Source organism: Cygnus atratus, chromosome 20 (genome assembly GCF_013377495.2).
Source record: "Cygnus atratus isolate AKBS03 ecotype Queensland, Australia chromosome 20, CAtr_DNAZoo_HiC_assembly, whole genome shotgun sequence".
Lineage (NCBI taxonomy): Eukaryota > Metazoa > Chordata > Aves > Anseriformes > Anatidae > Cygnus > Cygnus atratus.
The window spans coordinates 1,033,424-1,050,307 of NC_066381.1; the positions used below are offsets into that span (position 1 = coordinate 1,033,424).

The 16,884-nt window shown below is 50.8% G+C and overlaps 3 protein-coding genes across 4 annotated transcripts in view; 1 reads left to right on the plus strand and 2 right to left on the minus strand.

Annotated features, from left to right (window-relative positions):
* Window positions 1-1,548: 1,548 nt before the first annotated feature.
* On the minus strand, window positions 1,549-6,640 carry CCDC183 (coiled-coil domain containing 183). The gene is made up of 14 exons (XM_035559103.1): window positions 6,574-6,640; window positions 5,991-6,112; window positions 5,772-5,849; window positions 5,282-5,449; window positions 5,103-5,207; window positions 4,842-4,964; window positions 4,332-4,460; window positions 4,153-4,213; window positions 3,966-4,066; window positions 3,640-3,800; window positions 2,963-3,128; window positions 2,644-2,769; window positions 2,310-2,406; window positions 1,549-1,661 (listed from the first exon to the last, which is right to left on the minus strand). Exons 1-14 carry the CDS (start codon window positions 6,638-6,640, stop codon window positions 1,549-1,551), a joined length of 1,617 nt encoding a protein of 538 aa, XP_035414996.1.
* Window positions 6,641-7,688: 1,048 nt separating this feature from the next.
* On the minus strand, window positions 7,689-13,165 carry SBDS (SBDS ribosome maturation factor). The gene is made up of 5 exons (XM_035559018.2): window positions 12,895-13,165; window positions 12,540-12,669; window positions 11,492-11,692; window positions 10,724-10,888; window positions 7,689-10,094 (listed from the first exon to the last, which is right to left on the minus strand). The coding sequence occupies exons 1-5, from the start codon at window positions 13,020-13,022 to the stop codon at window positions 9,966-9,968; spliced, it is 753 nt and encodes a 250-aa protein (XP_035414911.1). The 5' UTR covers window positions 13,023-13,165; the 3' UTR covers window positions 7,689-9,965.
* The window catches only part of LOC118254048 (S-adenosyl-L-methionine-dependent tRNA 4-demethylwyosine synthase TYW1-like), a 110,635-nt gene continuing 106,911 nt past the window's right edge, over window positions 13,161-16,884 (plus strand). Inside the window, exons 1-5 of one of the 2 annotated variants that reach the window (XM_035559016.2) lie at window positions 13,161-13,221; window positions 14,298-14,352; window positions 14,612-14,754; window positions 15,470-15,607; window positions 16,188-16,289. In XM_035559016.2, the coding sequence (XP_035414909.1) occupies window positions 14,626-14,754; window positions 15,470-15,607; window positions 16,188-16,289 (369 nt within the window). In that variant the 5' untranslated portion in view covers window positions 13,161-13,221; window positions 14,298-14,352; window positions 14,612-14,625. Of the gene's footprint in view, window positions 13,222-14,297; window positions 14,353-14,552; window positions 14,755-15,469; window positions 15,608-16,187; window positions 16,290-16,884 lie in introns of those variants that run through there. The other variant, XM_035559017.2, reaches the window with a different exon arrangement.

Sequence of the window (16,884 nt, forward strand, 5' to 3'; positions counted from 1 at the left end):
TGGGCACGTGAGAACGGGACTGGTGTAATTATGCAGAGGAGTGTGCCTATGTGGCTATTGATTCTGAAAAGCTCCATTAGATGCCTTCACTGGCAAATTGTGCTATTTCTGGAGCTTCCTTTTAAAGACAAATTAGGCTGTGCTTTTTGCAATATATTCTCTATATCTGCAGTCTCACAAAACCCACCAAGAATACTTGGTGTGACCTGCCCATCCCCTGGGAGGCTCAGCAAAAACAGCCCTTCCCTTCTGCACAGCAATGAAGTCGCAAGTGATGTCAGCACCAAGTGCAGACACCACGTGGAAATGACAGTGCCGATGTCCCCCTGTGGGCTGGAATGTGGTGTCACCAGATTCTGGGTCACCAGAAGGGAGTACAGGTCCCTGCCAGAAGCCCTTGGTGCTGGCTGTATTTGGGGAAACAGCACCATCTATTTGCAGCATTGTTTTATGTGTGCCTTTGCTTGCAGAGAAGATGATGTGTCCTGGTAGGGCCAGGTGCCTACGACCCACCACCAGGCTTGGCAGGGCATCCTCTGCTCTCCAGGTCCCACTGGGTTCGATGTCACCTCCAGGCACCTCCCTGCAGCCCAGAGCTGATGCCTGGAGTTCAAGGCTGTCAGCAGGGACTGAATGATGTGTGCATAGGCCACAGGGGAAGGAAGAGGCACAAGAGGTCCAAGAAGAGGTTGGACAGCCCCAGTCTGGGGACTTCATCTGATGTTTAGTTCCTCCTTCTCGAGGCAGGATCTGTCCCTCCTTCCCCATGCACCTGTCCAGAGGTGCTATGCCCACCCAGGCTGCCCCACCACCCATACGCTTCCCCCCCCAGCTGTCTCAGAGCCGTGGGACAGTGGGAAGATCATGCAACTAGGTCCATGCTGGGTGGCCTTGTGCCTAGTGCAATTCCATTAAATCTAACCCAGTGGGTAGGTCAGCTCCTACTCCGGAACCTCACCAAAAAACCTGAAGGGACCAAAAGCATGACCTGGTGCCTTGCAGCTCTGGGACTCCTTGTAGGTGGTACCAACCCTCCTGAGCTGCTGTGTCCCCATCCATCATTGCCATGTCACCACCCAACCTCCTGCAAGGAGCCACCATGGGATTAAATCAGTCACAGGCAGCTTTCTTCCATACTTCAGTGCATGACTTCAAGTCCTGCTGCCTGCTTGGGCACCTGCATGCTTAGGTGCCACTACCTGTTTGTTCTTGTCCCAGTGTGTGGCCTTGCTCTCTGCATAGCCTTTTGGGGCTGGGGTTGACCAGAGACCCCACAGTGGAACTAGCCCTACAGGATCAAGGGGGAAGAAAGCCAGCCTGCCCGTGGCTTTGCTCCAGGGGGGAAAACCACAGCATGTCCCCAGCTGTCCCCAGCTCCGTAGGGTGAGCAGCAGGTGAGGGCAGTGGGACAAGACCACCTCCCAGATCCCCACCCTTCCAGCCTTACCACAGGCTTAGGAGGGATGAAAAAGCTCTGCTCTATTAAACCTGCTGGGAAAAGGGCACAGGGGGTGGTCTGAGGCATCAGGAGCTCTGGGGGAGCAACCACTACTTCCTCTTGCCACTTTTCATCTTGCTTTCAATCAGGTGCAGCCCTTGCTTCTTGATGTCCTCCCGGGTGAGAACCAGGCCGTGGTCTTTGTCAGCAAAATCAAAGGGATCTGTGGGAGAGAGCAGGAACAAATGGGCTTAGTGGGGCTTGGAGGCCACCTCCACCATACCTGTGTCCCCAGGGAGAGCCTTCACATCTCGGAGGGTTGTTGGCATCTCCAGCACAGGCACTGTCAACTAGATTTTCCATTCTCAGCATCCACTGGCAATGCCACCCCCACCTCAGTGGTTCATCTCTGACTCTGCTGGGGCTTCCTGTAAAGGTCTGGAGCTGTGAGGTGGTGGCCACATCTCCCTCGTTGTGAATAAAGAGGTGGTGAGCTGCTGAGCACTCAATCTCCTCTAAGAGCATCTAACAGGAGGCCACAGACAGAAACGAGCACTGGTCCTTCTTCCCTGCCAGGTGATTTAGGAGACTCTCATTTGGCTGATGAAGACCCACAGCACCTCTTGATGTGGTTCAGCACTCACCACCCCACCAGCTGCCTTTGTTCTTTCCCCCATACCCACCAAAAACAACCACCCATGATCAAAGCCTTGGAGACAGCCAAAGTCAGCCCCAGGGTCTGGGGACAGCGCATGGGTTGGGATCAGCTTGTGAGCTGGGGTCTGCTGGGACAGTGGGAGGCAAAACAGGACACCCAGAAGTCCCATGGGCTGGGGCAGTTGCTGTGGGACTTATCCCCGTGTTCTCCTACCTTGGACCACAGAGCCTATGTCCTCCAAGGAAATCTTCAGGTTCTGCGGCTCTCTCGCGGTTGTTTTCTCCAGAAAATTCCTGACCTTCACAAAAGTCTGCGAAAGATGTTCCGGGGTAATTGCTGAAGGGGTGGCGGGTGTTGCAACCTCAGGGGTGTCCCACCTTGATGTCCCCCCAAGGGAAGGGGGCACCCTGCGGTGTCCAGCACTACCCCAGCCCTGCCCCAAGGCCACCTCCATCCTCCCATCAGGGAGGACACCCTGGGACAGGCCACCCAGAGGAGCCGTATGCAGGGCCCCAAGGACCACAGCAGGGACAGGGCCCCTGCGCACCTCGTTGTCCTCGTCAGGTCTGTAGCTGTGGACAGGCAGGGAGGCCACCCGCTGCACCAGGTGCTGCAGCTTCTGCTCGCAGTACTGCAGCTTCTCATCCACCCCCTTCAGCTCGATGGAGACATCCTGGGGCCAGAAGGAAGAACAACATTGACAGGGATTACGAGTTGCTTGGGGTGATGGTAGCAGCACCAAGTGTCACTGGGATGCCCCGTAGCACTGCCATGGGTCCTGTGCTGGGGAGGGGACACACAGTGGGGACAGGCAGGACCTGCTCCTGGTGGCAGCTGGGTCCTGAGCCCCTCGCTGCACCCTGTACCTGCTCAGGTACATCGATGCCGTACAGGCGGATGAAGAGGTTGTCGATGCCATTTTCAAACAGGAGCAGGAGCTCCTGGTTCCTCAGGGACTGGGCTCGTGCCTGCTCCAACCGGGCCTCCTCCTGTTGCAGGCTTGTCCTCAGCTCTGCCTCCAGCCTCCTGCAGCTGACCAGACCCACACACGTCTGTATGGGTGCCCACGTGCAGAGACACCCCAAAAGTGTTGCAAAAACTGCCCAGGTAGGCCCACGCTGTGGAGTGGATGCTGCCTGCACTGCAGCTCAGGCCTGGCAGGGAGGACATGTCCTCCACGTGCCCTGCTGGGGCTGGGGCAGGCTGGGTCTGAGAGACACCTCCACCGTGTGGCCTCAGGTCCTGTTATCACCACCATGGCTCTGGACAGGAGGATCTCACCCATCCCTCCTTGCCCCATGTCCCTGCTGTCCCGGGGAGACTTTGGGTGCTCTGTCAGGACCAAAGCGGGGAGCACCCTGCTGAACGCAGGCCCTAGTGCAGGAGAGGTGGGCAGCTGAGGGGGACAGAGGCAGGGTGGCCTGTTGGGACATGAATGTCCCAGTGCACGCATGGCAGGAGGACGTGGCCCTGCTCCCCAGGGATGGGCTGGATCCTGACCTGGGCCCCCAGGAGGCCCTCTGCAGCCTGAGGCCAGCAGCACCTGATGGCACTTGGGGACTGGCAAAACTTCAGCTCTGCCTGCTTCAGCTCCAAGTCCCTCAGCATGTCCTTCAGCACCTGCTTCTTCTCCTCGCATGCCCTGATGTGCTGCTCCAGCTCCGCCGTGGACTTCTGCTGTGCCAGCAGCCTGCCCGTGATGTCCTGCCCAGGGCACAGCACGAGGACTCAGCCCACAGGGCCCAGGGGGTCGGAACCATGAGCAAGAGGGGCTTCAGGGGGCTCGGGAGAGGAGCCCCTCGATGAAGCCGTGAGCAGAGCAGTCTCAGCTCCCCACGGCTGGGTGTTCCTGGGTGGGATTTCCCTCACCCAGAGGCGGGAGCACTGCACCGCAGCCTTGGCCTTCTCCACCTCTGACGTCACCCGGGCCTCGTGCTCGATCTGGGACTTGGTGGCCTCCAGCTTGGTGCCTGGGCAGAAGAAAGGGGCAGGGGAGGAAGGAGGCTGCCTCCTCCTCCTCGGGTTCCCCAGCCCCTGCACCCCTCCAGGCACTCACCCAGCAGCGAGTCCTGTGGCAGCAGGGAGGAGAAGTCCACGGCCAGGTCGTACCTGGCTTGCTGCAAGGACACTCGTTGTGACCCCCTGAGCTGCTGGCACCTGGGGAGGGTGGCCCCGCGGCACACCCACCATGGGGGGTCTCAGCACTGCCCCCTGCCCCAGCTCCCACCAGCTCACCGCTCTCAAGTGCTTTTCACTTGCATCCTTGAGCCAAAGTCGATCGATTTGCACCTTTTGGGCAGCCAGGGAGCAGTGCCTGAGCTCTCTCTCTGCGAGGAACTCTGTTTCCAACTTGGCCAGCTCCTCCTGGAGCACATTAGAGTCAGAGAGAAGGGAGAAATGGCTGTCAAAGCTGGGAAGGACCTCCTTGGGCCAGCTGGTATCCATGGATGGCCAAAATTGACCTCCTGGGCTACACAGGAAATGAGTACGGAGGGCATGGAGGGCTGGAGGCTGGAGCAGGCTGACTTCACTGTCACCAGTGCTCCCAGCAGGCTGTCCCCAGCCCCAGGGCCACAGAGAGCAGGATGCTGGAGGAGCTATGGAGGCATCTGCTTGTTGTGGGCAGGTCCAGCTCAGTCCTTCTGCAATTTACTGCAGGAAGATGCACCAGCCTGGGCACATGGGGCTGTTTTTGTTGGACCTCTGTAGGCTTTGAAGCATGTAAGAAGTCCCCCAGCTGCTCACCTTGGCTATGTCATTGGCTTTGAGGGCATCCAAAGCCATGACCTCCATGTCCTCCAGCTCCCCATGGTACACCCCGGCCATCCCGTGCAGGAGGTCCAGATGCAGAGGCAGGTAGGCCAGCTCCTGGGACACACAGAGCCACCCCGCCTCACCTCTCCGAGTCCCAGGTCAAGCCAACCTCAGCAGATGGCCCAAGGCAGAGCCCAGCCACGGGGCACGTCCGTCGCAGTGCTCTGTGCTGGCGTTATGGGGACAGCCCACCTTCTTGAGGACATCCCGCACTGCCAGGTACAGCAGGGTCACCTTCTGCCCAGTGTGGACTTTCATGAGCATCTTCTCAATGCTGTTCTCCAGCTGGCGAATCACCTGCGGGGCAGGACACAGGGTGGCGCAGCATGCCAAGCCCGGGGAGCTCGGGATGGGGAAGGGGTGGCATGTACCTGCACCTGCTCCTGGAGCCGCTTGTCATCGATTTTGACATCCAGCAGCTGCTGCAGCTGCTGCTGCAGCTCATCCTGGGTCCGGCCGCGCTGCCTCACCTCATACAGCAACGCGTTGCAGACGTTCACCCGCTTGAAGATGCTGCTCTGGAGCTTCTCCCGGGCACCCTGGGCAGGCAGGTTGGGAGGGGATGGGGACCTGCCTGGGAAGCTCATTCCAGAGCAGAGCCGGGGACCCGGGGACACTGGGAAATGGTCACTGCCGTGGCAGGGCTGAGGGTGGGAGAGCTTTGCCCTGGGAGGTGGGGCAGGGCAGAGGGGGGTGCTGGTGTCCACCCACTGCAGCTGCAGATTGTTTCTGATGGGATGTGACCTGTGAACACCCCAGGTCTTGCAGGCACCACCGGGGGGCTGCTGGCCCAAAGGCTCCTTCAAGTGTCTCTTCCCAACCCCTGCCAGCAGCTGGTGCCAGTCAGGCCCTGCCCATTACCTCCACTGTCTTGCCAGCCAAAACAATGTCCAAGTTCTTCTCTGCTCTGCAAGCCTTGGAGATGATGAGCTGGTCATGCTGCGGGCAGGAGAGGGCAGAGAGAACATCAGTGCCAGGTTGGGGACTGTCACATGCTGTTGTTGCCCCATGGGGCTGGTACCTGCTCCTGGAGAGACCCAGCAGAGGAGCAGGGGCACAGCCGAGGGGATCTGCAGGTACCTTCTGGGCAATGCCCAGGGCATGGATGTCCTCCTGCACCATCCTGCGCAGCTGGGGGAGCAGATCTCTGTTCTGGCTGAGCTTTTCCTCAGACGACTGCGTGAAAGACTTCTTCCCTTGCTCTAGAGGATGTTAGAGTGCTCTTGGTGCCATGCAGGATGATGTCCTGTCCCCAGGCTCTGGCACAGGACAGCCTATCCTCACCCACTGCTGCTGCCCCCTTTTGCACAAATGCGTCCCCTCTGCCCCAGAGGCTCGGGCAGTGGGAAAAAGCCAGGAAGGGACAAAGACATCGGGCCAAATCCCGCCTCCCCAGTGCCTGGGCAGCCACACGCTCGGCTGTCCCACTGAGCAGGAAGGGAGCAGCCCTGCTGGGGACCCGATGGCCCCTTTCTGCAGGGGGTCGCATTGCTCAGGGGACCAGGCAGCCACTGCAGGCCCCATCCCGGTGTGGCTGCCACCCATTTGTTTTGGCTGCCACGCTGGAGACCAACATCCCAGTGCACCCCACAACCCTGACACATCCCTGCGCCCCGAGGGCCCCCCGCGCTGGGTTGTGCCCGCGAGGCCGAAGGAGCAGCACCTTGCAAGGTGATGATGTTGCGCAGCTCCTGGGTCTGCTGGCTGATGTCTGCCCTGCGGCTCTGCATGGTGCCAGCTGTCCGGCCTCGAGCTTCGGCGTGCACGCGGCAGCTGCTGCAGCCCCTCTGTCCGGTGGTGCCACCGCCGGTCTGTGACCTTGGACGGAACTGGCACCGCGGCTCCTCCAGGCACCACGCACCCACACCAGCTGCCCTGCACCTCCTGGCTGCTACCTGCCCCTACGGCGTGGCCACGGCCACCCACAGCCCCCTCTGCCCCGTTTTGGCAGGGGACAACAGAGCGAGCACTGCACAATTACCCAGCCCTCCAAAGGTCGGGCAGCCAGCTGGGACCCTGCTCAGCATCCCATCGCCGTGGCTACGGCAGTTTCAACCTCCCCAGCCCTGCAAACGCTCCAAGCCCCGCCAGGAATCGGGTACGTCTTTGAGGAGCCTCTCACAGCTGTATAAAGGTTGGGTCAGGAATCCTACCAGGATGGTATAGGGCTGGCTAGCATACCAGGAAAGAGTAATTACCTGTTAATTTATTGCGTTCTGCTCCTCTCCTTCCTAGCCTCAGTTCTTATCGCCCACTTGTGAAATCCAATGCCTGTGTGATCATTCTTTCTTTTCAAAGGCTGTCTTCTGCCCAGACTTCAAGGGGGTACTGCCTGGCTGACCTCTCATGAACACCACCTTTGCAAGCTTCACCACTTCGCTTATGTAAGTGGTGATATACTTGTCTCAACTGGAGTAATTCGGTGTCATTTAAACTCATGGGTTACGGACCAATCACTGCCACCTAAAGGTTTTCACAGATCCCCAGGAAACTGAACACCTCCCTCAACAGAAAGACCACAACTAAAAAGAATAGCAACATGCAGCAGACCAAAAAAGTTATTTAACTCAAGTTTTGAGGAAAATTTCAGGGAAAAAATGTGGGCATGTGTACCCAAGCCCATTACCAGCACTCACCTCAAAGCTGCCAGCTTACTTCAAACACCAAGAGGAGACTATTACTACATACATACGTTCCTTTCGAAATTTCAGTTAATAAGTCAGGAAACGACTATGATCCTCGTTGAAATGGGCAAAAGTTGAAAACAGAAAGAACAGCTATCAATACTGGTATTTATTTTGATGCTTACCATACATTCTTGCTGAACTACAAACATGTCAAGAAATGCACGCATGTTTATAAATAAAACCAAGCTCCCTCTACCATAGAAAATCTTTAACATTTGATCTGTAGAAAAAGACTTTATAAGGAAATTGACTTTCTTCCACCAAGCTCATAAATCAGCTTAGGTTAAGCTTCCGTAACTCAAGCCATCCTATTGTTCTCTAAGTGTTGAACATATAAAACAAAGAAATTACAGAATTACGAAATCAAATATTACCAACACAATGTCATCTGAGGCTTTTGCTCAGTGTCTCCTTTGCAGATTTATGAATTACATGTTAGTTCTAAGTGCCAGTGACAAGTTAAATATCAACATCATCCTCAGTGCTTCATAAATTGTGAATGAAGAGATGGCCATTTGAAAGACAAGCAGCTAAGGGCTTGTATACATGAGGAATTTTGCCTGTCTATCCAAGCACCAGCTCTCCACATTTAAGCTGTGTCCACCTCACAAATACAGAGATTATGCCACTAAACCTTCCTAGGCAGCATTTAAACATGATGGAAGATTATCCTGGGGGCAATAGAAAGCATTTAAAGATGGATACAATGGTTCAAGAATCTCCATTTCATGACCCTTCAGCAGAACTCAGGCTCCCTAGCAGCAAGTCCTCCCAAAACATTACTAAAGAAAATTGAACCCAGCCTCACACAAGCTCATGTCAACAGGCTGCTGCAGAAATCAACTTCAGACAGGAAACCTTTGACCAAGGATCTAGTCAGGTGCAGAGGAGCCCACGTGTCATGTCAAATCTTTCTCCAGTTGACTCTCTCTCCCTGCATGAAATCTAGAAAATTCACATCATCTTTTAATGGTACATAGGAAAAGGTCATGTGAAAAACACAACCTAGAGGTCTGTTTAATTGTCATTTAACAGGCATGGTCACATGCTCCAAAAGTAAACAGCACAGAATGAATGTAGCACATGCTCATCTAAAACAGGAATCTAGTAGCTGGCCGCCCTGCAAATCCTGATTTGCTGCATACTGTCAGCATGGAAACAGGTATATAATGCTAAAGGCTCCCCTTAAATTCCTGCTGGCTTGCCTTTCAGTCTCCCAAGAATGTCCGCTTGGCCTGAGGGTATTTTTAATATCTCTTTCTCCAGTTTTCATCCTCTTTTCCCCTCTTCTTTGAGATATGCAAGTTAAAAAGCATTTGTTTAATACATTTGAGACAAGTTTTAACAGAAACTTGAAGAACTATACACCATGCCTCAGGAGCTGGCTGGAAATTCTGCATGTGTATTAGAAAGCAGCATGAAGAGACACAGGATAAAGGACAGCTGCAAGCATTGTTCTGCATCAAACTCAAACGCAAAGGCACACATACACACAGCTACCACGAGGGAATTCTGGCCCAACAAAAGCCTGTCTAGCACAATGGCCAGAGGCTACAGACCCAGTTCATTTCACTGCGTGAATGAGAACAGCTCAGAAATGCAGGCTGCTCCTCCAGCCTATGAAAAGCATCACCACAGCCAGGGATACCTCCTATGCTATAACAAAAATAATTATTTTATTTCTTTCTGTATCTATAATATATAAATAGATGATAATTCATTTTTATTAATGTAGCTAAATAGATTTTATGAATAAGTTATTTGGAGAACATTTTTTCTAAGTTAGTGAGTGCTGTTATATCCAGTGAAGAAAATCTACAAGAATGGTCCTTTAGATTACTGTAATTATTGAGCAGCCAATTATGGAAGTATAGGTGAGTTTTCATGCCGCCAAGAGATTGGTTTACACATGATCCACATTTTGCACTTGTTTGAAAGTGAAAATGCGTCTCCCTTTTCCAAAGGTTCCTCTCCTCACGTACAACACCCACCCCTCGGTGACATATGCAATCTTCCACTCATCACTGACAATTTAAGCAAAAATGATTGGCGCCATATCAGTCAAACACTCCTCATCAGCAATCCTTAAAGTAAACCAAAGCCATAGTAACTTCCATATCAAGTCTTAACTCAATCCTCATTAGTGCAACTCTGACACAAAATGTTCCTACAGGCAAACCATTTGTAAACCAAGCAAGTGTAAAATGATAAAAAACACACTGCATGGAAAAATCCCAAAGGATTAGTGTCAGAAAGTATTTGGCAGCAAGAGATTGGAAAAAACAAGAAGGCCTAACAGAAAAGAGTGGCTAACACCAGTCATTCCGTTGAACGCTGTTAAAGTAGTACTGCATCAAAAAGGTTTTCGTTATTCAAGCTTTTCATCTCCTTCCTCCACATCCTTCAGACTGAGCACTTCCAGCGTTCCTTTCCCTTTTGTCTCACATCGGATCAGCTCATCAATCTCTCTGAAGCAGCCCGGGTCAATAAGGCACACCTGAAATATTTCACATTTAATCAGTCAAGCAATAATACTCAATTTTCATCAACAACTTTTCATGATCTAAAATTCATTTTCATTTAAAGAAAGGTATTGTTTAGTTACTATAGGGACTTGGCAGAATTGCTAAGCAATTTTTATCAAAACTTCTTTTGTCAAAGAAGTTTTGCATTTCCAGCACATTCAGCATGCTGGACATGATGGTTTTGACAGTTAGGTTGCTAGATTCTAACTTGTTCTCAAAGATTCTTACCAATTGCAAATTTTCCTTTACCACAAACTGCTTTTTAAATAATTGACTATTGTCAAAATACAGGCCTGATCCACCAAATAACTAACAGAAAAATTCCATACATACAGAGAAACTTAGGTATTTTATAGGAGAATCACTGCTAAGAGAAACTACACTGTGCTTCCCCTCAGCCTGAACCTGCAATCTCTGTACGCTAAAGGCTACTTTCAAGCTTTCAGTACGATTGTGTGACATTAAAGACTACAAACCATGACTCTGATTTAGACCTGTGGCACCCTTGCAGTTTATCTAAACAACTTCCCTATGCTAATTCTTGCTGTAGCATGGTATAGTCAAATCAAGTATGAAACCCAAGGTCTGCTTTATTGCTTACAATTTCTAACTGATCGTGGAAGTCTTCATTCTCAATAACTTTAATCAGTGGCTTGAGCTTCTCTTTGAGTTTCTTCCCCTCCTTTGCTGGAAGGATAAATCGTAACCTCATGTGAGCACGTTCAATTTGCATGGTCTCCTTTAATTGTCTGATCACTTCCAGTGCCTGCAGATACATTGAAGAAAGAAAAAAAGAACATTTATTCACTTGCTTAAGAAGGCCACACAGATCAAAACCTCAATTTTTCTGCACTAGCTTCAGACATTTCTCAGTACTGTTCACCGGCACTCTGCTGCAGGAAGAGATTGCAATTATGCTAGTTTGCTAGACTAAAAAGAAAAGGCAGAGTTATGGCTGATGGTGGTCACTTCAAATACTGAAAAAACACGCCAGAAAGAATGTTAAATAGGAAATAATGTTAAATGACAGTCATCCTACAGAACAGTAGAAACCCATATGGCTCAGATGTACGGACTGATTTACTACCTCACTTGAAATAAATCATAAAACATTTATTTCTGTTCCAGGCATATCACTGATGCTGCTTTAAATAGTTTTTATCTTTCTCCCTTCACTGAACAGTTAAAAGACAAAGTACAGGAGCTTCAGAAGCTGCTTGTACCCAGCATTCAGCTGCCAGCCAGCCAACTAATCGTTCTGCCAGCTTTTGACCACAAGCCTGTTTTCATTCCTATGCAAATGCTCATAAAGAAATTACACTTGATGACAACACCTCTGAGCACAAGCTGACTTTGAGAGAATACTAACCTGTTGCTTTGTGCTCTTGTTTGGTTTGACGGAGTAGTGAATATCCTTCATGGCTCTCTCTATAAGGATTACTGTGTACGGCCTCTTTGTCTCAGGATTCACACATTTGTCAGCCACAATAGTAGCGATGTCTCTAAACATCTGCTCCAGCTGCGTCTGTCGTTCTTTGTCTGACACCTGCAACTCCCCTTTTGATAAAATCTGCAGTTAAAAAATAAAGAAATTGGTTAGTAAGTGTTGCAGATCTGGCAAAAAATTGAAAACCCTTGCATGATAAATTTAACAGTTGCTTGAATGGTTTGGTTAGACATGAAATGCTGAAAAAAATAACCATATAAGAATGTATATTGTTACAACAGACAACACTGGAAAGATGTCAGAAAAAAAACCCACAACCAACAAACACCACAGAAGCACTAAACTACAAAAAGAAAGGCACAGGTTTATTTAAACTGTCATCACCCACAGCAAGCCCAGAATCTGTAACATGCCAAGAAGAAACTAGATTTGTTCTTAACATTTAATTGGACTCTCCAAAATAAGAGACTACCCTTTTCTTTTCTCTGCATCCTTAATGGCGGATCTTTGATAGTAAATTCTTCAAGGCTCATCTGGGTCTGAAGAGATCAGCGCATTAAAGCTGTATGCTACCAGAGAATCATCTAGGTTGGAAAAGATCTCCAAGATCACCGAGTCCAATCTCTGACCTAACGCTAACAAGTCCTCCACTAAACCCTATCACTAAGCTCTGCATCTAAACGTCTTTTAAAGCCCTCCAGGGATGGTGACTCAACCACTTCCCTGGGCAGCCTATTCCAACGCATAAATGCATGAAATGCAGAAGACTTGGATAAATGTATAATATTTAAGAGAATACCAGAGAGCTACCGCCCCTCTCTATGCATTTTTTAGCAAACAAACAATGATTTCACCCACAGCAGCACTGCGAGCCCTCCATTAACCAACCAACCTCCCACGTCTGCGCGGCGTTCACGTCCCCCAGCCGTAACAAGCCCTGTCAGGGCGTGCTGCGAGGCGCAGGACCTACCATCTTACAGATTTCCGTCTGGTCATCCGTCCCGAAGGCCCGTACGAGATCCTCCTTCCTCGCCACCTGCCCTTTGGACACGTTGACGAACACCGTGTGCGTCTGCAGCACCTCGTCCAGGTCCTTCTCCCTGCCGGCCGACCGCAGCGTCAGGGGGCGGCGGGGACGGGCCGAGGGCAGGGCCGAGCCCGCTGACAATACCCGGAGCGGCCCGGGGGATTCCCCCCCCCTACAACCGGGCCCCACAGAGCCCCCCTCAGAACCGGACCCCCTCAGAGCCGCCCCCCCTCGCCGGTCCCCGCGGGCTCTGCCCCCTCACAGCCAGCCCCCCCCCCACGCCCCAGCCCGGACTCACGCCCCGCTGCGCCAGCCCATGACTTTGTTGCGGTAGCAGGCGATCTCGAAGCGCTTCCCACCGCGCCGCGCCCGCACCACGGCCACGTTGGTGAGGCGGATCTGGTTGGTGGGGGTGAAGATGGACATGGCCGAACCGCCGCCGCCGCCTCGCTGCGCCACACAGCCCCGCGGGAGGGGCGGCGAGAGGCGGGGCCGCCCCGCTGTGCACGGCCGTTGGCCGCCGCGCCGCCGTCCCCGCCCGGTTGTGGGACGGCAAATGGCGTCCGGAGGGAAACGGAAGGGGAGGGGGTGAGGGGCCGCGGCCGCGTGGGGTCGGAGGGCGGAGGTACGGGGGGGATGTTGGGGGCCTTCGGCGGGGTGATTAATGGTGGGGGGTGGGCTTCGGTGGGGGTAATTAGCGCGTGGGGGTAATTAGTGCGCGGGGGGGCTTCAGTGGGGGGCTTCAGGGGGCTGATTATTGGGGTAATTAGCGTGGGGGGCTTCAGGGGGGTGATTACTGAGGTGATTAGCGTGGGAGGGCTTCAGTGGGGTGATTATTGGGGTGATTAGCGTGGGGGGGCTTCATGCGGGTAATTGTTGGGGCAATTAGCGGGGGGGGGCTTCAGTGGGGTAATTAGCATGTGGGGGGGGGGCTTCAGTGGGGGTAATTAGTGTGTGTGGGGGGCTTCAGTGGGGTAATTATTGGGGTGTTGGAGGCCTTCCCTGCCTGCAGCGCCTGGCACCCACCTGTGGCATGGGGTCGGCTGGGAGCGGGGTCCCCTCACCCTGCTTCTCTCAGGGGTTGGGTGTCGCTGGCCGAGGGGAAGGAGGGCTTTAATTTCATGCTATGAGCAGCAGCCTGGGGAGAACCAAGATGAAGCTTCCACCTTCTTCAAGCTTTTTGTGTTCCTGCTCCTGTTAGACGCCTGCCAAAGCAGGGTGCAAGAGGCCTGCAGACTGCAGCCAGCTTTCATGCTCGGTGCTTCTCAGGCAGTTATGTGTTGCAGATGAGCCTTGTTTAAGCTCTTGAATGTTTTGTACCTGATAAGTAATCACAGGGGCCACACAGGCAGTGCCCCTGGCTACAGTCATGGTGTACTTGGAGTTTTAAAGTCAGCTCAGAACAATTTTCACTGTTCCAAATGAAACCTCACCCACATGATATTACCGCGGGGAAAGTATTTGTGATCGAATCCAGATTTCAGTCTGGCCTTGATGCTCTGTACCCAACCTGTTGTCGTAATTAGTGTAGCACCTCGTGTGTGCAAGCCAGGGCTCTGTTCCCCAGTTAGCTGGGGGAATGATTTCCCCCTTGACACGGGATTTTAAAGCTCCAGAGATCTGCATGTGTTGGGTCTATGGAAAGCTAAGGCCTGTGAGATACACTTGATGTTTAACAAGGACGTTTTACTTTACTTTCAGGCAGTGGCGCTGCGCAAGTATTTTCTGCCTTTCCTTGGGACAGAACCTGCCCTAGGTAAGAGAAGCCCAGCATTGCAGTGTGATTTCTAAAATGTTAGCTTGGGTAGGCAGGTGAAACTCTGTGTACGCACCGCTGAGAAGGTGAAGGTCACTGATTCAGCCGTAGCGTTGTGTCTTCAACCAGAAGCTGTTTTCTGCAGAGCCTGGGAATAGCTGATGGCATGAGTCTGTGGGTGTGGTGTGACTTTTTTGTGTGCTTATTCTAAATTCATACTGAAGAAATCTGCTTTTGCTAAATCTGTGATTTAATCTAGCTTTAGATGTCTCAATGGATATGTGGAACTTTTCCTACACTTGCCTGGCATCCTTGTGGCTGCACAGATTTTACATCTATTCTGTTGTTGCTTTTGGGATCAGTCTCTGGATCATTGTCCAGCTCTTCACCACCAAAAAGAAGGTAACTGGAGACTTGAGCACATTTGTCTGAGAAAAACCCAAAACTTGTGTGTGGGAAGGAGTAGGTGCCAGGTGAAGGTACCCACTGATGCAGTGAAATGTGGCACTTTGCTGCGGGCCTACCTTGGTTGTTGTAAATCCAAAGTGTGGTTTAGTTTACCTGACAGTTACAGTTCTCAGTCTGGATTGTGCTGTGGGTGTGGGTAACTAGCCGCCAGTGCTGTTCTGAGGTTAGAGCAGATTTTGTCTGAAAACTTCTCACTCTGCTACGGAGAAGTGTTAGCCTGGACAGCTCTGTCACTTCAAGTAAGTCGCTCTGCTTGTGTCCAGTGTTTCAGGTTAGCCTTTCCGGTGACCTTAATGAAAAGATTGAACTGGTTTTAGGATGGGAGTGGGATTAGCTCATTCAGGAAGCTAAAACCTTCTCACACACACGAGTGAAGTTCTGCAGCATAGGGTGGAAGAATCACTTCTCAGGTTCTGCTGAATCCTGCTGTCTCCCTGATGTGTGAGATGGGTTTGCAGCACGGCCTAGTTCAGTGGAGTAGTTACTAATGCATTTCTCTATGAGTGTGTGAGAAGCTAAAATGCTTTGACTGTTGTGTTGGCATAGTGCTGGGAGGCTGGTTACTGGCTTTGTATTTTAAATGCTTTTGGGAAAATGGGCTTAAGGACACTTAAAGGGGTTGAATGAGACAAAATGCCTTTTTTCACAGGGTGAAAAATCCAATGGGAACCTGTCTTCTGAAGTAGTAGAAGAAAAACAAGCAAATGGATATGCTGCCCTGCAGGCGAAGGAGGTCTATGTTGCTGGTGTAAAGATTTTCTATGGGTCTCAGACTGGCACAGCAAAGGTATGTTACTGTTTTTTTCCACATGCCTGAAGCTGATAGAAATATTTCCGAGATTCAAGTATGTTGTTTGCCTTAGGAACGCTGTGCCATGTAAAAATCTGAAAGTTTATTGGAAAGTTCATTAGCTCATTAGAGATCAGTGCACAACATGACAGATAAGTGAAAATTATGTTTAAAACAAACAAAAAACAACACAAAGCCAAACCAAAACAAAAAAACCCAGGTCTATTCACTTAAAGTAGGGCAAGTGGTAGAGACACTAATTATAAGGCTTAAAACTTGCTGTTACAATATATTCTTAGTTTGCTAGCAGGTATTCTAGAGAGAAGTGCTGCTTTAGGTACTTTGTCAAAAAGAATGAATTTGTATGTATGCAAATCATTAGCTATTAGCACTTTTAAATCTTCATTGCTCCTTCACTTTTTTAATCTGAGAAATTACAGGTGCAGTGTGTAATTATCGAGTGTCATTGTTCTTTCTGTGCTGGGAGATGTCTTGTGATTGGACATGGCAGAGCTTGTTTCACACTTACTATAGTTGGGTTGAAGTCATTCATAATTTTCTACATTTCTCTTCTCAGAGATTTGCGAAAGGCCTGGCTGAAGCAGTTATTTCCCTTAATTTGCCTGTGGAAGTCATTAGCATGGGAGATTATGATCCAGATGACTGTCTAGCAGAGGAGGTATGTAATAAATACAAACTTTTCCTGGTATTGTCAAGGATCTTTTCCTTTCATATTTCTCTCCTGTTATCCTGGAAATCCCCAAAGGTATGTGTTTGCAAATTACTTCTCAAACATAGGTGAGCATAGCCCTTCAGCCCTCAGCAGTAATCTTGAAAGTTACTATAAGAGCATCATCTACAATATGTTGATACTGATGCTGATTTTGTATGAGCTGGTTCTGTAACTCAGGAGTGAGTTACATGAGAGTATCTGCACCTGGTCCCCCTGTTCTCTCTGAGAGGGTACACCTGGGGAAAGCAGAGAACAAATAGTGATACTTCTGCAGCCTTTGAAGACTTAAAAAAAAAAAAAAAAAAAAAAAAAAAAAAAAAATTCCTGGGGGGTGTATTTATATTGAATAATCTGTGATGGATTTTTTTCTTCTGGAAATATTAATAGTTCCTTCTTGCATCTGTGGGAGACTTTTATCACTGTAAGAGTATAAGAAGCTGTTCATTGGGGTAGGGAAGGTGGATGTCAGTTTTACCACTGTCCCTGTTATGTAGGGGGAAGACAGCTTGATTTCCCTTGGCTAACTTAAGATGGCTTTGCA